Consider the following 25,359-nt stretch of genomic DNA (forward strand, 5'->3'; position numbering starts at 1 on the left):
AAGTAGGCATGCAGGTGCAGCAGGCAGTGAAGAAAGCGAATGGTATGTTAGCTTTCATAGCAAAAGGATTTGAGTATAGGAGCAGGGAGGTTCTACTGCAGTTGTACAGGGTCTTGGTGAGACCACACCTGGAGTATTGTGTACAGTTTTGTTCTCCAAATCTGAGGAAGGACATTATTGCCATATACTGCAGAGAAGGGTCACCAGACTGATTCCTGGGATGTCAGGACTGTCTTATGAAGAAAGACTGGATAGACTTTGTTTATACTCTCAAGAATTTAGGAGATTGAGAGGGGATCTTATAGAAACTTACAAAATTCTTAAGGGGTTGGACAGGCTAGATGCAGGAAGATTGTTCCCGATGTTGGGGAAGTCCAGGACAAGGGGTCACAGCTTAAGGATAAGGGGGAAATCCTTTAAAACCGAGATGAGAAAAACTTTTTTCACACAGTGGTGAATCTCTGGAACTCTCTGCCACAGAGGGTAGTTGAGGCCAGTTCATTGGCTATATTTAAGAGGGAGTTAGATGTGGCCCTTGTGGCTAAAGGGATCAGAGGGTATGGAGAGAAGGCAGGTACAGGATACCGAGTTGGATGATCAGCCATGATCATATTGAATGGCGGTGCAGGCTCGAAGGGCCGAATGGCCTAATCTTGCACCTAATTTCTGTGTTTCTATGTGACAATAATAGACTATAAGTAAACTAAGCTAAACCCCTCTTGAAGGCCACAGTGGAATCGCTCCCCTTCAAAACTGCAGGTGATGCATTCCAGATTCCAACCTCACATAATGTTAAAAAGGCTTTTCCTCATGTCACTGTCAAATCTCTTCCCCTATATTTTATATCTGTGATCTGGGAGTCCTTGTTCATCAGTCTATGAAAGTAAGCATGCAGGTACAGCAGGCAGTGAAGAAAGCAAATGGCATGTTGGCCTTTATAACAAGAGGAGTCGAGTATGGGAGCAAAGAGGCCCTTCTGCAGTTGTACAGGGCCCTAGTGAGACCACACCTGGAGTATTGTGTGCAGTTTTGGTCCCTTAATTTGAGGAAGGACATTCTTCCTACTGAGAGAGTGCAGCATAGGTTTACAAGGTTAATTCCCGGGATGGCGGGACTGTCATATGCTGAGAGAATGAAGCAGCTGGGCTTGTACACTCTGGAGTTTAGAAGGATGAGAGGGTATCTTATCGAAACATATAAGATTGTTAAGGGTTTGGACACGCTGGAGGCAGGAAACATGTTCCCGATGTTGGGGGAGTCCAGAACCAGGGGCCACAGTTTAAGAATAAGGGGTAAGCCATTTAGAACGGAGACGAGGAAACACTTTTTCCTCACAGAGAGTTGTGAGTGTGTGGAATTCTCTACCTCAGAGGCCAGTGGAGGCAGGTTCTCTGGATGCTTTCAAGAGAGAGCTGGCTAGGGCTCTTAAAGATAGCGGAGTCAGAGGATATGGGGAAAAGGTAGGAACGGGGTACTGATTGGGTATCATCAGCCATGATCACATTGAATGGCGGTGCTGGCTCAAAGGGCCGAATGGCCTACTCCTGCACACATTGTCTATTGATCTCAAACCTTCCACCATTAGGACCAGCCTCCCACTAACTATTCTGTCCTGACCTCTCATCAATTTATACACTTCTACCAAATCCCCCTCAGACTTTTCTCTTCCAATGAAAACAGACTAAACTTCCCAAATACATCCTTGAGGATTGAAATGAAGATACTTTTTTTCCCACTCAGGTGTGAACCAATGGAGTTCTCAACCATTGAAGACAATAGGCACCACGTCAATGGATATATATATATATATATATATCACCCATTATAGAACTGAATGGCAGAGCTTGCCAAAAAGACCACATGGCCTACTCCTGTGTTTTTAATGTATAAAAAAAATAAAAATTCAACCAGGATGGTGATAACATTATTTTCCTTGTTTGGAGTTTGTTAATAATTCTTCCCTCTCAAGCACACCTTCTGTTTTGTCAATGATAAATGGGTCTGCAATTCCCCACTTCTGACCTTTCATCCAATTTAAAATATTGGCATAGTAGGCTCCATTGTGGGCTTCATTTCTCTGGGAAGATAACAGTGGAATACAGACAGATATTTGTGATAAATGAACCCTTGAAGGCTACTTCCTGAATCTGTTCATGGCCTACTTAGTTATGCCTAGAGATAGAACGTTGACTGAACAGTACAGCAGAACCGGACCTCTGGCCCACAATGTCTGTGCTCAACATGATGCCAAGACCAAATCTTATATGCCTGCACTTAATCCATATCCCTCCATTCCTTGCATTTCAATACACCTATCCAAAAGTCTCTTACATCCCAGCGTTGTATCTGCGTCAACCTCTGTGCCAGGCAGCACTTTCCTCACACTCATCACCATCCGTGTAAACAAACTTGCCCTGCACATTTCTTTTAAACTTAGCCCCCACACCTTAAAATGATGTCCTCTAGTATTTGATCTTTCCATCCTGGGAAAAAGGTTCCAATTGTCTACCTTATCTATGCCTCTCATAATTGAATATACTTTTATCAGGTCGGGGTGGCCCCGGACTTGCAGCCGCTGGCTTCAGCTCGGCTCTACCTGTCCCGCCGGGTTGGCCGGCAGCCCTCGAACTCCACCTCCCTCCCTTCAGTCCGACACCGAGATCCTGCTGAAGATGGGCAGTCGCCGGCCCTTTTCGAAGACGGGCGACTCGGAGCTGCTGCTGCTGGAGTCGTACTGGTCGGAGAGAGTCTGCGGACGGGCTCCTGCCAGCCATGGGCAGGCCGGGCGCTCGCTGGAGCTGCTGGTGCTGCTGGTGACGGTGGTGCTGGCGGCAGCAGCAACTTCCTCCCCTCCCTTGTCCAGCCCCAAGCCCAGAGTCCGGGACAGCTCCGACTCCAGGCCCCAGTCAAGCGCCGGGCCGGAGGAGGCCGAGCCCAGGCTGGCACTCTGGCACAGGTGAGGCCGGGGCCCTCGCTCCTCCTCGGGATTGTGGGTGAAGTGGCAGCGGGTACCGTAGGGGCAGAAGCTGATGGTGTGCAACGTACGTCTTGTACATGGGCTGGTGGCTGAGGGAGCGCAGCTCGGCCAGGCCGTGGGCGAACTGGCACGTCACCATAGTGGCCCATCGGTGAGCGGGTTCCTCTGGAGTTGGAGCGGGGTTGGGCTGGAGTTGCTGCTGGCTGTGGGCCTGTTGGTTCTCCATGCTGGATGTGGGCCTGGGGCCGCAGGTGTTGTCCGGGCTGTCAGTTGGCCCGGCAGGATTTGCGGAGGTGAACTGGGGTTGGCGCTTCTCCGTGTTGGCGGTGGGCCTGGGGGCCGGTGTCCCGTCTGTTTGGACGCCTCCGGCTGCGAATGGGACACTCGATTGGGGGGGGAGGGGGGATGACCAGGGAAGGTCCAGTGGCAGCTCGACAGCTCTTGCGACGCCTGGGACATGGGTTTGATCCTGTCTGGGGACGAGGCACTGTCCTGCATGTAGCTACCGAGAGCCAATCCAGTCTCCCCCCCCCCTACCTCCCGTGGCTGGCGGTCTCTCTCCCCCCCCCCCCCCCCCCCCCCCAGTCTCCCCCGTCTCCTACTTGTATCTGCCCCCTCTATCTGAACCCTGACAAATACAGACCAAGTATGCAGATGATACCAAGATAGGGGGTGTTGTGGATAATGAAGAGGATTTCCAAAGTCTATAGAGTGATTTAGGCCATTTGGAAAAATGGGCTGAAAGATGGCAGATGGAGTTTAATGCTGATAAATGTGAGGTGCTACACCTTGGCAGGACAAATCAAAATAGGACGTACATGGTAAATGGTAGGGAATTGAAGAATACAGTTGAACAGAGGGATTTGGGAATAACCGTGCATAGTTCCTTGAAGGTGGAATCTCATATAGATAGGGTGGTAAAGAAAGCTTTTGGTATGCTAGCCTTTATAAATCAGAGCATTGAGTATAGAAGCTGGGATGTAATGTTAAAATTGTACAAGGCATTGGTGAGACCAAATCTGGAGTATGGTGTACAATTTTGGTCGCCCAATTATAGGAAGGATGTCAACAAAATAGAGAGAGTACAGAGGAGATTTACTAGAATGTTGCCTGGGTTTCAACAACTAAGTTACAGAGATAGGTTGAATAAGTTAGGTCTTTATTTTCTGGAGCGCAGAAGGTTAAGGGGGGACTTGATAGAGGTCTTTAAAATGATGAGAGGGATAGACAGAGTTGATGTTGACAAGCTTTTCCCTTTGAGAATAGGGAAGATTCAAACAAGAGGACATGACCAGAATTAAGGGACAGAAGTTTAGGGGTAACATGAGGGGCAACTTCTTTACTCAGAGAGTGGTAGCGGTGTGGAATGAGCTTCCAGTGGAAGTGGTGTCGGCAGGTTCATTGGTATCATTTAAAAATAAATTGGATAGGCATATGGATGAGAAGGGAATGGAGGGTTATGGTATGAGTGCAGGCAGGTGGGACTAAGGGAAAAAAGGTGTTCGGCACGGACTTGTAGGGCCGAGATGGCCTGTTTCCGTGCTGTAATTGTCATATAGTTATATGGTTATATGGTTAAACTTGAAAAAGCTATACTCACTGAATCTACAGCGCTTCGTTCGATTTTTATTAGGACCTTTGATAAATCCCATGATTCCTTGCGTTTTCAGAATACCAAACTCGCTTATTCTGGTAAAACTCCCCTGCACCCTTCCAAAGCCTCCACATTCTGTCTGTAATGGGGCAACCAGAAAGGCAAGCAATAGGGAGGTTTCACGGCAGTCGGGTGACGACCCATGGCCTGTACTGTTGCTACGCTACTCCAAATGGAGTACACGCGATGAGAGGGCAGGGATATGGACCTAGGTATGGTTAGTATAGTAAGACCTGAGTGATCTCCTGGACAAGTGTCGATCGCCTAGATTGGGGTCGGAGAGGAATTTCCCGGATTTTTTTCCCGAATTGGACCTGGGTTTTTATCCGTTTTTTTGCCTCCCCCAGGAGATCACGAGGTTCTTGGGGTGGAGAGGGGTGATAGCGGTATAAAGGGGAGGGTAGTGTCTTGTGTTCTGTGTCTTGTGTCTACTGTTTGTGGGTAAGTGTGTCTGTTTAGTGTTCAGCCATGAGCGAATGGCGGTGCGGGCTCGATGGACCTGGTGGTCTCCTCTCGCACCTACTTTCTATGTTTCTATGTTTTTTAACTGCAGGTAAGCACTTACCATTGTTTCCAGGGTAGCGGGTCCGTTAAAACCCGCTGAAATTGTCAATTTTTGCACTGTAAATAATTATGGAAATCGGGATAAGCGTGTGAGACATTAGCCTACTTCAGAATTCCAAAAGTGAGGAGAAATGACGGTAGATAGAAGTGAGAGCTGAAGGGACAACAGCCAGAGTGCTAAGCGAACATTGGCCGTTTGCTCACTGCATTTCATCAACTAAGGCATTATTTGTGTTTTTTCTTGATTCCTTTGGCATCTAAAAAGTTTCAGAAGTGATAAATCTGGCTGTAATTTTTTTTAAATCGCCCATGGTTCTCAAGTGGGTTTTTACATACAAAATGAAAACGCATCTGAAGAAAAATTTACAGCCAGATTTATCACTTCTGAGACTTTTTAGATACCAAAGGAATCAAGAAAAAACACAAATAATGCCTTACTGTTGATGAAATGCAGTGAGCAAACGCGATAATTCCCAATATTTTCAATTCCGATATCTGCACGGCCAATGTTTACCAAGCACTTTAGCTGTTGTTGTCCCTTCAGCTCTCGCTTCTCTTTACCTTCATTTCGCTTCACTTTTGGAATTCTGAAGTTGGGTACATGTCTCTCACACTTACCCCGACTTCCACAATTTTTTTCAGCGCAAAAATTCAACATTTTGGCAGTTTTTAACAGGTAGGAAAGTACGCGTTTCTTGCATTAATAACATATACCGGAAGTTACGGATGTCCTCCAGATGGATTGAGCGGCTCCATGCATCAAGCCCTATGACCCAGTGACCTTACGTGCAACCCCCCCCCCTATACTTTCAGCATCTCATATTTCACTTGGGCAGCTTACAACCCAGAGATAAGATTCTTGATTTCTCTAACTTCCCTGCATTCCCTCTCTCTCCATTCCTCCCCCACCCAAGTCACGCCAGCTTTTCGTTCTCACCTAGCAAACAGCTAACAATGGCCTGTTTCCTTCATCGTCATTACTTTTTGCATATCTTTCATTCATTTGTTCTATATCTCTCTACATCATCGTCTCTATCTCTCATTGCCCTTTCTCCTGACTTTCAGGCTGAAAAAGGGTCTCGACCCGAAATGGCACCCATTCCTTCTCTTCAGAGATGCTGCCTGTCCCGCTGCATCACTCCAGCATTTTCTTAAGGTCATAAGGAATAGGAGTAGAATTAAGTCATTCGGCCAATCAAGTCTCCCCCGCCATTCAATCGTGGTTGATCTATCTCTCCCTCCTAACCCCATTCTCCGGCCTTCTCCCAATAACCCCTGACACCTCTATCTATCTCTGCCTTAGAAACATCCACTGACTTGGCCTCCACAGCCTTCTGTGGCAAAGAATTCTGCAGATTCACCACCCTGATGACTGAAGCCATTTCTCCTCATCTCCTTCCTAAAAGAACATCCTTTAATTCTGAGGCTGACCTCTCGTTCTAGACTCTCCCATTAATCCTCTCCACTTCAAATGAGACATTTTGTGTGTATCTTCGGTTTAAACCAGCATCTGCGGTTCCTTCCTACTCGAATCCAAAGAGCCATAGAGGTTGCACCATGGAGACCAAAGATTATAGAGCTCTGCTATAAGATCTTTGATGGAGACTTCTTGCCTCTTGTGCTCAATGCCCCCCCCCCCTCTCCCCCCCACTTTCTATCTTTTGTTTTGCCCGCTGTGCCTTCACGGTCACCCCTCCCCTCCCTCTCCCTCCAAACTCCTCCCTCTCACGTGAGGGGGGATCTACCTCCCCTTTGGTGAAATCTCACGTTTGAGCGGCTCACGTTGGCGCCGCCGGCGCGCGACGCCTCTGCTCCCGCCCATCGCCATTGCCCGCGGTGCACCGGGCCGTGCCGGAAATATCCAGGCGCCTGTGGTGGCGCTTCTCTTTACACAAAGTTTCCTTGGATTATTCACGGGTTTCGGATGCGATGGCTGCCTTGCGGCTTTCTCCGGCTGTCCGCAAGCTGAAGCTGAAGGCGCTGTGCTGGGCGGCGTCTCCAGGCGAGCGGTGCATTGCCCGGGCTCCGGTCGGCGGATGGACGCTGCAGCGGGCGAGCAGCTCCAGCCCCGACACCGACTACCTGCATCAGAGCATCGTGCCCACCAACCACTTCCAAAAGAGTCTCCCGCGGTCAGTGTCACTTTCTTCCCGGGTCTGTGTGCAACTCTCCGAGCTATTGTGTGATAGGGAATCATGTAAAATACCAGAGGTTCATTGTTAAAACGCCATTGCAAAATTATCTCTGCACACATATCCTTAAAACGTGATTTTGTTACAACAGCCGGCTGCATTTTCAATGCTTTGCGGTTATGGAAGTTTCTGGCTAGTTTTACTGCTGACCAGCAAAGACCCTATATCTGCTATAGGATCTTTGCTGACCAGTGTGTTGACATATTGGCAGGCGCGAAACCCGATTAGTGAAAGATGTGTTTTCACTGAGTTACCGCAGTTGCAAATATCACGTATTCTGAAGCTCCCGATTCTAAACTTTTACCTAAAATATAGTTGCCCGGCTAGGTGAATATCACCATTCCTGCTGCTGTAAGTTGGTTACAGCAAAATTAGTGGTTTATAGGGACAAAAAATGTCCAGTTGGCAGGCCACAACTAGGGAATTGGGGTCTCCGGCCCACAATGGCTGACCGGTTCAAATGTTTTATTTCCAATTGTGCTGTTATTGCAAAAAGTAATATGAGACTGCAAAGAAGTTTCAATTGGACTTCAGACAAGGTAGTTGAGTGGATAACAGCGTGACAACTAGTTAATGAGTAAAAAGTGAAGTCAATGCACTTCAATGAAGAAAGCATCAAAGCAGCTTTTTTTAAAGGTGGCATATTAAAAAATATTGACAGATATATATGTCATTTAAAGTCAAATTGCAGGTTTGGCAAGCAATTAGGAAGGGAAATGAAATGCTGATGAGGTCTTTATTATGAGTACCTAGGCCATCCCCAGATAGTGAATAGGTTATGTTTTTACAGATGTACACAAGATAGTCATTAAATAAATCAAAATCATTCCACATGGCAATCACCCCCCCCCCCCAATATTATACTGAATGGTGTCAAGAGCACATCAGACTGATAAAAATAATAATTACAAAGAATGAGGAGAGCTGGTTCTGATGATTGTAAGATTGAGTGTGTGCACATACATTAGACTCCTGAATTTAATAATGTTACTAGCAAAGATCCTATAGAATCTTGGTCTATGTATGAGTGTTCACTTTGAGCATTTGTAATCTAGTGATGGCCGTTTTGTGTACAGGAGTAAAGATGTCCTGGTATAATTATATTTGTGTCCTTGCCTAGGACTAGGATATACTTGACATGGCAATGAAGATTCACCAGGCTGGTTGCTGGACGGCAACTTTCTGTGTGGGGAGAGACTGAGTAATCAAGCCCTGCATTCAGTGGTGTTTAGAAGAATAAAGACTGATCTCTTTGAAACTATCAAAATCCACATGGAACTAATCGAGCTCATTGTAGGAGGGTTATTTTCCCAGGTTGAGGCGTCTAGAAATGGAGGAACTGGTTCAGAATAAGGATTGCTCAGACTATCATAGAGTTCATGGAAATGTGGGAATGGTCTCCCAAAAGGTTAACAGAAAAAACATATTTATAATGTTGGTTACTCATTTGAGTGTATTTCATAGACGTAAACTTGACCCCTTGCTGTTCCTTTAAGTTTTTTTAATTTGCTATACCAGTCCATAAGTCACTTAGTATGTACTATGCTGCTGTGAACTACCCTGGTTTGTTTTCCCAAAATGCGACCTTTCACTTATCTGAATTGAGTGTCATTTGCGATTGCTTAGCCCCCTTTTTATTTAATAACCTTCACTGTCTATAATACCATCAATTTTAGTATAATTCGCAAACTTGCCAACTGTGCCTGGCACGTTCTCATTCAAATTGTTTATATGAATAACAACCTACAAGGGGTCCACCACCAATCATTGTGAAACATCATTAGTCGTGGGCCTCCAGTCCAAAGCACCATTACCCTTTTATCATCCTGCCATCAAACCAATTATGTACCCAATTAGCTAGTTCTCCCTGAATCCTATGTGATCTAACCGTACAGACAAGCCTATCACCAAAGACCTTATCAAAGGCATTACTAAAGTCCATATAGACAGTGTCCACTGCCCTGCCCTCATCAATCCTTTTGGATACCTCTTCAAAAAAGCTCTAATATATTTGTAATATTATGTGCCAAGCACAAATCTGTGCTGTCTATTCATCCCGATTTTGGTCCTTGTCCATCCAATTGCTGTCTCCTGTATTACAAACCTTCATCTTTGGCTCCTCCTCCGCCCTCCCCCCTCCCTGCTTCCTCATCCCCCTACTAGTCAGTGCATCAACTTCTGGCTGTGATTCTAAACAACAACGTATTATAAATATAAACAGACTGGACCTTCAGGCTGTACCTGGTGTTAATAAGTTTTTAAAAAAAATGTATATAAATGAAAATTGCAGATGTAAATAAAATTTAATTCTGTTAACTAATTACCTTAGGTTTAGCCTTTGCCAGTGAATTATTTCATAATTTATCTTTTATATCCCAAAGGTTACCAATTCCAAAGCTGCAAGATACAGTCTGTCGTTTCTTGAATGCACAGAGACCACTTTTAGATAATGACCAGTACAGGTAAGTCAGAGAGTTATACAGCATGGCCCTTTGGCCGAGTTTGCCCATGCCGACCAAGGTGCCCTATCTACACTAATCCCACCAACCTGCATTTGGCCCATATCTCTCTAAATCTTTCTTACGGCAGCTCATTCTAAATCTTACGGCAGCTCATTCCATACCCTGTAGGAAAAAGTTGCCACTCAGATTAAATCTTTCCACTCTCACTGCTCCAATTTCCTCCGTCCTACTCCTCGGTAAATACAGAGGAGAAATACTAATTTAGGACCTTGCACATCTCCTGTGGCTCCACACAGAGGTGACAGCTTTGATTCCTGAGAGGTCCCATTCTCTCTAGTTACCCTTTTTCCCCTATGTATTTATCAGGGGAAAAAGGGGAAATTTTATATTTGATCTTCTAATTCCCGTTGACTATTTGGAGGTCTGTAGTACATCCCCAACAAGGTAATCATCCCTTTCTTGATCCTCACTTCTAGCCTCTCTCGTGCCTCTGTCCTGCACGAGATCCCACCCCCCTAGTTGCCAATCTAGTTTAAACCCTCCCGTGTAGCATTAGCAAACCTTCCCGCTAGGATATTGGTCCCCCTCTAGTTTAGGTGCAACCCATCCCTTTTATACAGGTCATTCCTGCCCCGGAAGATATCCCAATTATCCAGAAATCTGAATCCCTGTTCCCTGCACCAACTCCTCAGCCACACATTCATTTCCCCTATCTTCCTATTGTTACCTTCACTCGCATGAGGTATTAAAAGCAATCCTGAGATCACTACCCTGCAAGTCCTGCTTTTCAGTCTTCTACCCAATTCTGTAAATTTTTGTTGCAGAACCTTCTTCCTCTTCCGACCTATATAATTTGTGCCAACATACATAACAACCTTTGGCTGCTCCCCCTCACTCTTGAGGATGCCGTGCAGTCGTCCGAGACGTCCTGGACCCTGACACCATCCTGGAGTATTGCCTGTTGCTGCAGAATTTCCTATCCGTACCTCTGACAATGGAGTGTCCCACCACTATGCCTCTGCCTAACAAAACTCTTCCCTGTTGAGCCTCGGCACCAGGGTTGGAATCACAGGCCTGGCTACCACTCAATCTCCCAAGAGGGTGTACCTGTTTTCAGTAGGTACAGCCACTGGGGTCTCCTGCACTCCACGTTTACTTCTCTCTCTCCCAGTCCCCATCTTCGCTCTTCCTGTATCCATGGTGTGACAACCTTACTGTACGTCTTGTCCAGGAAACACTTGTTTTCCCAGATGGCCCTGAGGTCATCCAACTGCTGCTCCAGTTCCCCAACAAGTTTATTCAGGAGCTGCACCTGGACACAATTTCTGTAGTTTCCAGAAGCACCAGCCGTGTCCCTAACTTCCTACATCCTGCAGGAAACGCGCTGTACCAACTTGCTTTCCATTTCTTCAGTGAACAAAAAAATCACAAATTTTGAATCAACTGTAGCCTCCTCGCCAAAGACTTTTGAGCCAAAGACACACTTTACTCACCAAGACTCTTGAGCCAAAGACTCACACTTTACTCACCAAGGCACTTCACCTCAACAAGACTGCACCCAAAAAGGCCACTTCGCTACAGCTGTACTTCTTTATCTGTTACCTAATCAACTACTTTTGGGCAAGTAATTTGTAAATTACTTGAACCTGAGCCTTTGGTGCTCTTTTTAAATCTTCTTTCCCTTTGACTTGCCTACTTCCAGCCAATACTCGCTCTCGCTGCTTCTGGCTGCTGCTTCTCTTCGACCTTCACAGTAAACACTTGAACCAGGCCTTTGGCGTTCAGCACCTCTTCAACCATAATACTGACTGCCCTTAAGATGCTTTGATTGACTGCCCCAAGTTCACCAGTCCTCATGTCTACCTACATGGTAAAAACCGAGAAATACTCATTGATGACCCTGACCATCTCTGGTGGCTCCACACAGAGATGACTGCTTTGATTCCTGAGGGACCCTGTTCTCTCTACTTACCCTCTTTTCTTAATGTACTTGTAAAATCCATGGATTATCCTTAATATTAGGTGCCAGATCTACTGTCCCCTTTTTTCCCTAATTTCCTTCTTTACTGTGTTCTTCAGTTCCCGAAACTCTTCCAGGGATACATTTGATACCAGTGTCCTATACCTGTCCCATGCCTCTTTATTTTGAAGAGTCCCAATTTTTCCCGTCACCCAAGCTTCCTTACGCCAACCTGCCTTACCCTTCACTCTTAACAAGAACATGCATGCCCTGAACTCTTGTCAACACACTTTTAAAATCATCACACTTTCTAGACACTCTTTTTCCTACAAATAACCTGCTCTAATCAACGCGCAAGTTCCTGTCTTAATACCATCAAAGTTGGGCTTGCCCCAATTAAGAATTTTAACTTGCGGGCCTGCCCTGTTTTTATCATAACTATCTTAAAGCTAATAGAGCAGTAATTGCTGGTCCCAAAAAGCTCATCCAGAACACTTTAGCCACTTTCCCACCTAACTTCTTATACTTTATCTATTTGTTTCAAATATTTTATTATGTGCAGAAGGAATTATGCAAATGCCACTGTTTGACCAAGAGAAAATTCTCCATGACCAACAGATTTCCCTTAAGCATCACCATTAAAACATTTCTATGATCTTGTGAGCAGTACAAATTTAAATTTCTCCTTTCATTTACTAGTGAACTTGGATATTGAATGTTTTGTTGGGTGGTTCAAATTCCAACCCGAGTCTAAACATAACCAATCCATACATTTTCTTCCAGTGGAGATCAGTGGATAGAGATCATAGCATGTGAGCACTGGCAGAGATTCCCTTTTCTTTCACATGATGCTGAAGAGCTGGGATCATAAAACTGGGAATGGACTGGAACATCCCGGTGTGCTGAGCTCAGGTTCTCATTGTACAAAACTATTGTCAGCCTCTAAGGAATGGTGTCAGTAATTTTAGCATAAACCATTAATTTCTATCTGTATCTTTTATCAAGACGATGGTTGCCTTTTATAACAACATTTTTCACAAAAGATTATTATTAAAGTTTAAAATTGAAAATTTTGCAACCTATTTGCTGTATTACTTGTTAGCAAGATGTTAATGAGATATCACAAGGACCTTGCTTTTCTACAGACATTTTGTGAAGACATAATGTCAGTGACATGTCGGAGCAGTAGCATGAGAATTCAAAAGGCAGCAGTTGGATTGGTCGATTCTGTTTATTTTAGCGTTGGTGCAGCATCGGGAGATTTGAAACGACAATCGTTGAATTGGTTGATTCAGTGTTTTTCAGAGTCTGAGCAGTAGCGGGAGATTTCAATAGGCAGCCATTGGGATGCTTGAGTGATCAACTTTTTCCACACAGAGGGTGGTGGGTATATGGAATATGTTGCCGGGGAGGTGGTTAAGGCAGGTATTATAACATTTACAGGTTGTTTGGACAGGTACATGGAAAGGAAGGTTTAGAGGGATATGGGCCAAACACAGGCAGGTGGGACTAGTGTAGATAGGGCATCTTGGTCGGCAAGGGCGAGTTGGGCTGAATAGCAATTTCTGTGCTGTATGATTCTATGAATGAACATGGCTTGACACTGAGTGACCGATGGAAGACTAGCCTACTGGTTCACTGCCCAGACGTGCAGGAAAAATAGCTATCGACGAACCTCCAGAGTGTTTCTAGCACCTTGAACCTCATAATCTTCAGATGAAGCAAACATCAATTTAGGAAAGTTGTATGTTATATTAATACATTAACTTATTCATTTTAACGTGCTTTAAAAATAAAGTCACAACTGACACTTGAAGCATAATCTCTTTCAATAGCTAATGTTTTCAATTGACTCGGTCAGTCTAGTTTTTAACAGATCATTCAGAGACCTGTGATGCGAAAAGTCTATGAAAGGCTCATTAAGGCTGATGAAATGAGTTCCAGCTTGAGCTAGTCTATGTTTTGAATTTCAGACTTGGCATTTAATAGATCAAACATTTTATTTCCATCCAAAGCGCTCTGGCTTCTAGCTTTGACTGATTATGTACGTATCTGCCCACATTTTGTTTTTGGTTTATTATAGGAGAACTGAACAGTTGGCTCATGATTTTGAACAGGGAATTGGTAAACAATTGCATGAAGAACTTGTGGCTCAAGACAAAAAAAACAAACATACCAGTTACATTTCAGGTGAGGTCCTCAAACTTCTTGATCTGATATGAGAGCAAAACTAACGATTTTTTAAAAACTGTTTTAGTTTAGAGAAACAATGTGAAAACAGGTCCAACTTGTCGGCGCAGATCACCCGTACACTAGTTAACCATATAGCCATATAACAATTACAGCACGGAAACAGGCCATCTCGGCCCTACAAGTCCATGCCGAACAATTTTTTTTTCCCCTTAGTCCCACCTGCCTGCACTCATACCATAACCCTCCATTCCCTTCTCATCCATATGCCTATCCAATTTATTTTTAAATGATACCAATGAACCTGCCTCCACCACTTCCACTGGAAGCTCATTCCACACCGCTACCACTCTCTGAGTAAAGAAGTTCCCCCTCATATTACCCCTAAACTTCTGTCCCTTAATTCTGAAGTCATGTCTTTCTTAGTATATGTAGTTTCTTACCCGCTGTGGACAATACATAGAAGCCAATTAACCCATAAACCTGTACGTCTTGGAATGGAGAACGTACAGACAGCACCCGTAGTCAGGATCGTACTGAGGTCTCTTGCGGTGTTACACAGCAACTCTTCCGCTGCACCACTGTCCCAATTTATTCATTGGTTTTTTAAAAATCATTCCCATAATGTTCCCTGTTACAAAATTCATTACATGAATTGCAGCATCGCTAGCTGAGACATAAATAATTCTAATAAAAATGACTGAGTCATTGGCTTAAGTTCCAAATTCAAGTTTCGGACTTGATGGTGTTAGTTGACTTCTGACTTGGTGTAAGTGTTAATTGGCCTTGGAAGCCCTGGATTAGGATAGAGGAAAGATTGGCAAACTTCACCTTGATTAGTTAGTGTTCCCAGGTGGTAAGGGCTTGTCTGAGTGAGACTAGGAACAAATTCAACTTTGATGTTGGCCAATTGAATCTTTTGCCAACACTTGCTAACCTCAAATGTCGAGAATGGTGTCTGTGTGAAGTGCTTGAGAACAGAAACGTCTGTATCATATTATGTGAATAAATCAAGATAAATGAAAAAGATGCCATAAAACAAACTGGATAAGCAACTAAAAAGTTAATTGTGGGACACATCATGTTTTAATGTTTAATATATTAAGAGCTTTTAAAAATGCTTTTTCTCATTATTTTTAGGACCATGGTTTGATATGTACCTAAGTGCTCGTGAATCAGTTGTCCTGAATTTCAATCCCTTTATATCTTTTAATCCTGATCCAAATCCTGCACACAACAATCAGCTGATTAGAGCAGCCAACATGACTGTGTCTGCAGTACGTTTCATGAAGACTTTTCGAGCAGGCATACTAGAACCTGAAATATTCCACCTTAATCCTGCTAAAAGTGATACAGCTGTTTTTAAGAACATCATTCGCTTTGTTCCTGCTTCTATTTCATGGTATGGCGCTTACATGGTTAATGCCTATCCACTTGATATGTCTCAGTACGACAGACTCTTCAACTCCACTCGTATTCCCAGACCTGTTCAAGATGAGCTTTTTACAAATGACAGTGGCAAGCACTTGCTGGTGATGAGAAACGGGCATTTCTATATATTTGACGTTATTGGTCAAGATGGAAGGATCACAAAGCCTGCAGAAATCCTGGCACATTTCAAGTATATTTTGTCTGACTCCAGTCCCCCTCCTGAATTTCCTCTTGGATACTTGACAAGTGAGAATCGGGATACTTGGTCCTCGCTAAGACAGAGGTTGTTGGAGGCTGGGAACGCAGAGGTGCTGAACAAAATAGATTGTGCTGTCTTCTGCATTTGCCTTGATGATATCACCATCAAGGATCATGTCGAGCTCTCCCATAACTTGCTTCATGGAAATGGCTTTAACCGCTGGTATGACAAGTCATTCAGTTTCATATTTACCAAAGATGGCTGTGCGGGCGTGAACTTTGAGCACTCGTGGGGGGATGGTGTGGCTGTCCTGCGTTTGCTGAATGAGGTTTTCAAAGACACGATTAATAGGCCAGCAGTTTTGCCTACAACACAGCCTGCAGCAGTCGACTCCTCTCACAATGTGCAGAAGCTCGAGTTCAAACTTGATGATGTTCTGAAAGAGGGAATTTTGAATGCTAAAGAGAAATTCAACACTTCAGTGAGCTCCTTGACTATGGAAGCAACTGAGTTTAAAAAAGGTGGGAAAGTGCTCCTAAAAAAAAATAACCTCAGTCCAGATGCAGTGGCACAACTCACTATTCAGATGGCGTTTCTGAGGCAGTACAATAAAACTGTACCCACTTACGAGTCTTGCAGTACTGCAGCATTTAAACATGGGCGTACAGAAACCATCCGCCCTGCCACCATTTACACCCAAAAGTGCTGTGAGGCATTTGTGAAGGAACCTTCAAAACATAGCATCTCGGACCTGAAGGCAATGATAGGCGAGTGCTCCAAGTATCACTTGCAGCTGACCAAAGAGGCTGTGATGGGTAAGTGCAGGTTTGCTTGCTTAAATGGATTTAGTTTAATTTTCTTTTTTCTATTCTTCCTCCAAAAGATGTTGAAAGATATTGGGTTTATAAACCTTTCAGCAGCTTGGCAGACTTTAGTTGCCAACATTACATCCAAATTCAATCCGTCACCTAATGTCTGGTTATGCACTTTCCATTGAAACTTGCTGCTGCAGAGCAGGGTGTTGAGCCCATTATGCTTTTTTTCGTTACTCAATTTTGATACCTTGATACTTTGAAACAAGAACAGTTAAACAAGTGCTTTGGTTCTGTCTTCACTAAGGAAGACACAAACAATCTCCCAGAAATACTAGGGAACCGAGGATCTAGTGGAAGGGAGGAACTGAAGGGAATCCACATTAGTCAGGAAATAGTTAGGTAAATTGTTGGGACTTTTGGCAGATAAATCCACAGGGCCTGATGGTCTCCATCCCAGAGTAATCAAGGTGGTGGCCCTAGAAATCGTGGGTGCATTGGTGATCATTTTCCAATGTTCACTCGACTCTGGATCAGTTCCTGTGGACTGGAGGGTAACGAATGTAAGCCCACTTTTTAAGAAAGGAGGGAGAGAGAGAAAACGGAATTATGGACCAGTTAGCCATACATCGGTAATGGGGAAGATGCTCGAGTCGATTGTTAAGGATGTTAGAGCAGCACATTTGGAAAGCAGTGACTGGATCGGACAAAGTCAGCGTGGATTTATGAAGGGAAAATCATGCTTGACTAATCTTCTGGAATTTTTTAAGGATGTAACAAGTAGAAAGGACAAGGAAGAGCCAGTGGACGTGGTGTATCTGGACTTTCAAAAAGCCTTTGACTAGGTCCCACACAAGAGATTAGTGTGCAAAATTAGAGCACATGTTATTGGGGGTAGGGTATTGACATGGATAAAGAACTGGTTGCAGACAGGAAGCAAAGATTAGGTATTAACGGGTCCTTTTCAGAATGGCAGGCAGTGACTAGTGGGGTGCCGCAAGGCTCAGTGCTGGGATCCCAATTATTAACAATATTTATTAACGATTTAGACGAGGGAATATATATATATTAATGAATTAAACAATTTAGATGTGGCATCTCCAAGTTTGCGGATGACACAAAGCTGGGTGGCAGTGTGAGCTGCGATGAGGATGCTATGAGGCTGCAGGGTGACTTGGGTGACTGGGCAGATGCAGTATAATGTGGATAAATGCGACGTTATCCACTTTGGGGGCAAGAACAGGATGGCAGATTATTATCTGAATGGTGTCAGATTAGGAAAAGGAGTGGTGCAACGAGACCTGGGTGTGCTTGTACATCAGTCACTGAAAGTAAGCATGCAAGTTCAGCAGGCAGTGAAGAAAACTAATGGCCTTCATTGCGAGAGGATTTGAGTTTAGGAGCAAGTAGGTCCTACTGCAGTTGTACAGGACCCTGGTGAGACCGCACCTGGAGTATTTTGTGCAATTTTGGTCTAATTTAAGGAAGGACATTATTAATATTGTGGGAGTGCAGCATAGGCTCTCCAGGTTAATTATCGGGATAGCGGGAATGACATATGATGAAAGAATGGGCCGACTGGGCTTGTATTCACTGGAATTTAGAAGGATGAATGGGTAAAAACAATAGGTGCAGGAGTAGGCCATTCGGCCCCTCGAGCCAGCACCGCCATTCATTGTGATCATGGCTGATCATCCCCAATCAGTACCCCGTTCCTTCTCTCCATATCCCGCTATACCTGAGCTCTATCTAACTCCCTCTTGAAAGCATCTACAGAACCAGTCTCCACTGCCCTCTGAGGCAGAGAATTCCACACACTCACAACTGTGTGTGAAAAAGTTATTCCTCATCTCCGTTCTAAATGGCTTACCCCTTATCCTTAAACTATGGCCCCTGGTTCTGGAATCATCCAACATTGGAAACATGTTTCAATAAGATACCCTCTCATCCTTCTAGATTCCAGAGTATACAAGCCCAGCCGCTCCAACTTATCAATATATGACAGTCCCGCCATCCCAGGAATTATCCTCGTGGACCTACACTGCACTCCGTCAATAGCAAGAATGTCCTTCTTCAAGTTTGGAGGCCAAAACTGCACACAATACTCCAGGTGTGGTCTCACTAGGGCCCTGTACAACCAGGAGGACCTCTTTGTTCCTATACTCAACTCCTCTTGTTATGAAGGCCAACATGCCAGTAGGTTTCTTCACTGCCTGCTGTACCTGCATGCTTACTGTCAGTGACTGATGAACAAAGACCCCCCCATTGGGTCCCATTGTACTTCCCCTTTTCCCAACTTGACACAATTTAGATAATAATCTGCCTTCCTGTTTTTGCCACCAAAGTGGATAACCTCACATTTATCCACATTAAACTGCATCTTCCATGCATCTGCCCACTCACCCAACTTGTCCAAGTCACCCTGCATCCTCCTCACAGTTCACACTGCCACCGAGCTTTGTGTCATCTGCAAATTTGCTAATGTTACTTTTAATCCCTTCATCCAAATCATTAATATATATTGTAAATAGCTGCGGTCCCAGCACCGAGCCTTGGGGTACGCCACTAGTCACTGCCTGCCATTCTGAAAGGGACCCGTTAATTCCTACCCTTTGTTTCCTGTCTGCCAACCAATTTTCTATCCGTGTCAGCACCCTACCCCCAATACCATATGCTCTAATTTTGCCCACTAATTTCCTACGTGGTACCTTATCAAATGCTTTCAGAAAGTCCAGGTACACAACATCCATTGGCTCTCCCATGACCATTATCCTGATTACATCCTCAAAAAATTCCAGAAGATTAGTCAAGCATGATTTCCCTTTCCTAAATCCATGCTGACTCGGACCGATCCTGCTACTGCCACGCCAATGTGCCACTATTTCATCTTTTATTATTGACTCCAGCATCTTCCCCACCACCGATGTCAGGCAAACTGGTCTATAATTCCTTGGTTTCTCTCTGCGCCCTTCTTAAAGAGTGGGACAACATTAGCTACCCTCCAATCCACAGGAACTGATCCTGAATCTTTAGAACATTGGAAAATTATCACCAATGCATCCACGATTTCTAGAGCCATTTCCTTGAGTATCCTGGGATGCAGACCATCAGGCCCTGGGGATTTATCAGCCTTCAGTCCCATCAGTCTACCCAACACCATTTCCTGTCTAATGTGAATCTCCTTCAGTTCCTCCGCCATCCCAGATCCTCTGGCCACTAGTACATCAGGAAGATTGTTTGTGTCCTCAGTGAAGACGGATCCAAAGTACCTGCTCAACTCATCTGCCATTTCCTTGTTCCCCATAATAAATTCATCCTTTTCAGTCTTCAAGGGTCCAACTTTTGCCTTAACTAGTTTTTTCCTCTTCACATACCTAAAGCTTTTGCTATCCTCCTTTATATTTTTGGCTAGCTTACCTTCTTACCTAACCTTTTCTCCCCGTATTGCCTTTTTAGTTATCTTCTGTAGTTCTTTAAAAGTTACCCAATCCTCTGGCTTCCCGCTCATCTTTGCTATGTTACATTTCTTCTCTTTTACTTCTATACTCTCCCTGACTTCCCTTGTCAGCCACGGTCGCCCCTTACTCTCGTTGGAATCTTTCTTCCTCTTTGGAATGAACCGATCCTGCACCTTATGTATTATTCCCAGAAATACCTGCCATTGTTGTTCCACTGTCATCCCTGTTAGGGTATCTTTCCAGTCAACTTTGGTCAACTCCTCCCTCATGGCTCCATCGTCACCTTTGTTCAACTGTAATACCGACACCTCCGATTTACCCTTCTCCCTCTCAAATTGTAGATTAAAACATCATAATATGATCACTACCTCCTACTGGCTCCTTTACCTCGAGTTCCCTTATCAAATCCGGTTCATTGCACAACACTAAATCCAGAAAAGCCTTCTCCCTGGTAGGCTCCAGTACAAGCTACTCGAAGAATCCATCATGGAGACACTCCACCAACTCCCTTTCTTGGGGTCCAGTTCCAACCTGATTTTCCTGGTCTACCTGCATGTTGAAATCTCCCATAACAACCGCAGCATTACCTTTGCAACATGCCAATTTTAACTCTTGATTCAACACACCCTATATCCAGGCTACTGTTAGGGGGCTTGTAGATAGCTCCCATTAGGGTCTACTTACCCTTACAATTCCTCAGTTCAATCCATACTGACTCTACATCTCCTGATTCTACGTCACCCCTCGCAAGGGGCTGAATTTCATTCCTCACCAACAGAGCTACCCCACCCCCTCTGTCCACTGTCTGTCTTTTCGATAGGACCCTTGAATATTTAGTTTCCAGCCCTGGTCCTCTTGTAGTCGTGTCTCTGTAATTCGCACATCATACTTGCCAATTTCTAACTGAGCGTCAAGTTCATCCACTTCATTTTGTATACTTCACGCATTCGTATACAATACTTTAACTTCGGTATTCACCTCTCTTCTCACTATTAGCCCTAACCTTACTCTCTTATCCCTTTTCGAACTTTCCTTCCCATTAATTCAGGAGTCTTTTGTAACTTTTCCTGTACTCACTTTCCCTTTAAATCTATCTTTATACTCCAATTTGTCAATCCCTCCCCCCCACTATTTATTTTAAACCCACACATGTAGCCCTAGCAAACCTGCCTGCCAGAACGTTGGTTCCCTCCAGTTAAGGTGTAACCCGTCCTATTTGTACAGGTCACCCCTACCCCAGAAGAGACCCCAGTGGTCTATAAAGCTAAATCCTTGCTCCCTGCACCAGCTCCACCAGCCACATTCAGATCCCCTATCTCCCTGTTCCTGCCCTCATTAGGATGAGGAACTGGAAACAATCCAGATCTTATAGAAACATATACAATTCTTAGATCGGACATGCCAGATGCAGGAAAATTGTTCCCGATGTTGGGGGAGTCCAGAACCAGGGGCCACAGTTTAAGAATTAGGGGTAGGCCATTTAGGACTGAGATGAGGAAAAAACATCTTCACCCAGAGAGTTGTGAATGTGGAATTCTCTGCCACAGAAGGCAGTGGAGGCCAATTCACTGGATATTTTCAATTGATAGTTAGATTTAGCTCTTAGCGCTAAAGGAATCAAGGGATCTGGGGAAAAAGCTGGAACGGGGTATTGATTTTAGATGATCAGCCATGATCATATTGAATGACGGTGCTTGCTCGAAGGGCCGAATGGTCTACTCCTGCACATATTTTTCTATGTTTCAATTGTTATTTTTCCTAATCAGAGAACATAGGATAGTGTTTAAGAGCAGAAAGGTAGGGGATTTGTTCTTACTTGGCTCAGAGCAGCTCAGATGTCTGCTGTTATGCTAATTAAATTTATAACTTGGACCATGTGATCAAATTACAACTAAATGGTAGAATATTAATTTGGTCCCTATGAGAAATACTCGTCCAATCAGCAGCTGCAAAGATTGTCTTGAATAAGTGATATTAATCCTTAAAAAGCAAAGCATGACCATCGTGGTCCTTGTATTTAAGATACCCTCCTTGGATATTAGCAAAAGCAATCGTAGCTATTCAGTGGCATGGGTATCTTGTAGACATATGTCACAGCTTCCTGAAGGTTTAGAGTGAATGGGTGTTTGTTACACTGTTGGAAATCTGCTCTCTATTCTTTGGGTCTGCAAGACAAATGTGTGACCACGGGCCATGGTGCTTCAGACTGATAATAGTTCTTGTGCTCTAAAACTACAGCATCACTCACCATGTAAGGGACTACAACTAGACTACATATATTAAATAAAGCCTAACTAATATCTTGCACAATAACAACATGTTTAAACTTAAAATGCTAAATAAAGCAAATGCTGGAAAAATTCAGCAATTAAGAGAAAGTTTGCATGAAACATTAGCCTGATACGTTAACACTGCTTTTTTTCTCCTTTGAAGCTGCCCGACTAGCTGAGTATTTTCAGCTTTGTTATTTCAGACTTGCGTCATCCAGAGATGCTTTTGATAAGTGTTTACATTATATCCAGCATCAAATATAATAAATGTAATTAATTTTCCAGTATCCTTAAGGCATCGGTCACTAAAGTTGATTTATTTTGTTTTCCACAGCTCAGGGATTTGACCGCCATTTATTTGCCTTGTATCACATGACAAAATCAAAAGGAATGCCCCCACCAGAACTTTTCCAAGATCCATCGTATATTCAAATTAACCACAACATTCTTTCTACCAGTACCCTAACCAGTCCTGCTGTTCAGTCAGGAGGCTTTGCACCTGTTGTTCCTGATGGTTTTGGTGTTGGATATGGTGTTCATGATGACTGGATAGGTTACAATATCTCCAGCTATCCTGCTCGAGATGTTAAGGAATTCATAAAGTGTATCTATAAAAGTCTGGATGATATTTTTGATGTATTGGATGGACAATCAATCAGTGGTTGAGTTTCAGGAATTGAAGGAAGCAAGTTGATATTATCCTGCAGTTACTAAATTTGATGGTCTTAAAATGTTGTACTATTAATGTTATCACTTAATCATTGCATTACAATGGATAAAACAAACATACCTGATTGCAGTTTTTGAATGTTAATGGGGTGAGACAATCTATCCTTTTAATCCAGATGGAAGCAGACCAGATAAATTACAGGTGTAAACGTCTGCTGATACCAATGTGCAACTCAGCAAGCGTCACTGTGAAATGTTTATAGAGCCTGAGCCAACTACTCAAAAACAAACTTGACATTCTTAATTACGGAGCCAGATTATTGGAATAAAATATCAATATGCTCTTCTGTAGCTGTTGAGGTATATAATTGAGGACCTTTTTTATTCAACAGTACTACCTCTGACTTGGATGTACTTGAAATTAACATACAATGCTAGAAATGACTTGATCTTTATTCCTTTGTATTAACATTACTAATCTTGACTACATAATCTCCACTGTCAAGAGTGAGCCCACATGCAAATTGGAGGAAGAGCACCTTGCATTTCGCTTGGGCAGTGTACAACCCAGCGATATGAAATTGATTTCTCTAATTTCAAGTAACCCTTGCATTCCTTCTCTCTGCCATCCTCCACCCGAGTCATCCTGCTACTTCCACTGTTTGCATCCATATATCCCTTTGTATCACCTCTTCCACAGGCAACAATGCACTATTGTGGACTCCGCCTTTCATGGGTCTTCAGTGCCGTCTGATTTGGACTGAAACTTTTCATACCTCTAGTTTCCCTATCCCTTGACTTTCAGTCTGAAGATGTCTCAACACGAAACATCACTTATTCCTTTGCTCCAGAGATGCTGCTTGACCCGCTGAGTTACTCCAGCATTTTGTGTCTATCTTAACATATTTTGATTAGGCTTAATGTGCCTCCTGTTCACTTGTGCCTGCCTCCTTAACCAGAGATGTCTCCTTTATAAATATGTGGTTGTCGTTATTTTTATCATCACATAGCTGAAAATATTCACCCACTAATTAATACTTTAATCTATTATACTGTATTTAAATCCAGGTTTAATTCTTGATTAGCTAAAGAGGAATACCAAGGTGCGTTATTAGTCATATTTAATTTTTTATTTTGCTTTATTAATTTGTTGGGGATGATTTTTAACACTTGATCAATATATTCATTTATTCCTATATACCCATTGGCCATATGAACTCAGTGATGGAATCGTATGATACACATATGGTAAAAATTATGACTAACCTTTTCTAAACATAGCCAATAATGTAATTAAAACTTTTAAGGTCACAATTTCTATTTAATTTTGGGATGTAGCACTTCCTTTTCAGTTTCACTTTATTTTATGAAGTTTACTCATAATTCTACATATATCTCTTAAAACATTTATAAAGAATAGTTAAGAGATGGTCCAGTTTTATTTGGGACAGTGTTTATTTTACACTCTTCCAATTAGGACAAGGAACTGCAGATACTAGAATCTTGAGCAAAACAATGTGCAACTCAGCAAGCGTCTCTGGTGAACGGGGAAGGCGACATTTCGGAAGACTCCTCATGAGGTCATAAGTGATAGTAGAATCAGGTCATTCGGCCCATCAAGTCTACTCCACCATTCAATCATGGCTGATCTAACCTTATTCTCCTGCCTTTTCCCCAATAACCCCAGAACTAATCAAGACTCCTGACCCAAAACATCGCCTATCCATGTTCTCCAAAGATTCTGCCTGACCTGTTGAGTTACTCTGGCACTTTGTTTTTGCTCATCTACCAATTATATTGTTTGCATAATTAGAAGCATTATTTCAATTTTAATTAGTACATATTGGCGAACAAAAACACATTTTTAAAATACACTATTTTAACAATTACTAGCTAAAATGCATCAGATGTATAGGATTACTGGACCAGATTTGTTGAGGTTGACTCTACTTCCTAGTAATCTTAAAATCATCCAATTCTTCCAGGACTGCTGGAGGGTTACTGATCCCCAGAATAATTCACTGAAAGCCTCTAGAGGAAAAACAACCTATTCACTTGTGTTTATTTCCTTTGCCAGTTTGATAAGTGCACAGCCAAAATGCCTACTATTTTTATGCGCTTCATTATTTCATGATGTTGATTGCACTAAGACTAATCCTGATTTTCAAATACATACGGGGTAATTAATATCTTAGTGTCAGGAAAACAATTCATACTTTTTATATTCACTAAAATTTAATTGTTACTCTGAATTATGCTATTTCCAGGTGCTTAATATTGTGATTATTTTGTATTTGAATCAATAAGACATTAGCCAAGCGCTTATCAAAGTTCAGCGTGTTATTGGCAGAGATGAATGCATATAGTCAAAATATAAAGAGATATTTTAATAGTTGCTGTTTTAAAATGAAACTAAAAATAAATTAATTTAATATTCCCATTGGTATGTATGGTATTTAAATAATTATTTTGTTATGATGGTAACTGCAAGTCACTTAATTATTTGAGGCTCACAATATTG

The 25,359-nt window shown here is 43.1% G+C and overlaps 1 protein-coding gene across 1 annotated transcript; it reads left to right on the top strand.

Moving 5' to 3' along the window:
* The first annotated feature begins 6,992 nt into the window (after positions 1–6,992).
* On the top strand, positions 6,993–25,278 carry cpt2 (carnitine palmitoyltransferase 2). Its single transcript, XM_055641881.1, has 5 exons — positions 6,993–7,327; positions 9,769–9,849; positions 13,893–13,999; positions 15,140–16,444; positions 22,504–25,278. The coding sequence occupies exons 1-5, from the start codon at positions 7,125–7,127 to the stop codon at positions 22,833–22,835; spliced, it is 2,028 nt and encodes a 675-aa protein (XP_055497856.1). The 5' UTR covers positions 6,993–7,124; the 3' UTR covers positions 22,836–25,278.
* Positions 25,279–25,359: the final 81 nt, after the last annotated feature.

The sequence above is a fragment of the Leucoraja erinacea genome, chromosome 10 (assembly GCF_028641065.1).
Source record: "Leucoraja erinacea ecotype New England chromosome 10, Leri_hhj_1, whole genome shotgun sequence".
Taxonomy (NCBI): Eukaryota; Metazoa; Chordata; class Chondrichthyes; order Rajiformes; family Rajidae; genus Leucoraja; species Leucoraja erinaceus.

Excerpts from the sequence above, each read along its gene's own strand:
- cpt2 (XM_055641881.1), top strand. The coding sequence starts at position 7,125 with ATGGCTGCCTTGCGGCTTTCTCCGGCTGTCCGCAAGCTGAAGCTGAAG. Across the intron at positions 7,328-9,768 it reads TTCCAAAAGAGTCTCCCGCG|GTTACCAATTCCAAAGCTGC; the intron begins GTCAGTGTCACT and ends TATATCCCAAAG. Across the intron at positions 9,850-13,892 it reads TTAGATAATGACCAGTACAG|GAGAACTGAACAGTTGGCTC; the intron begins GTAAGTCAGAGA and ends GGTTTATTATAG.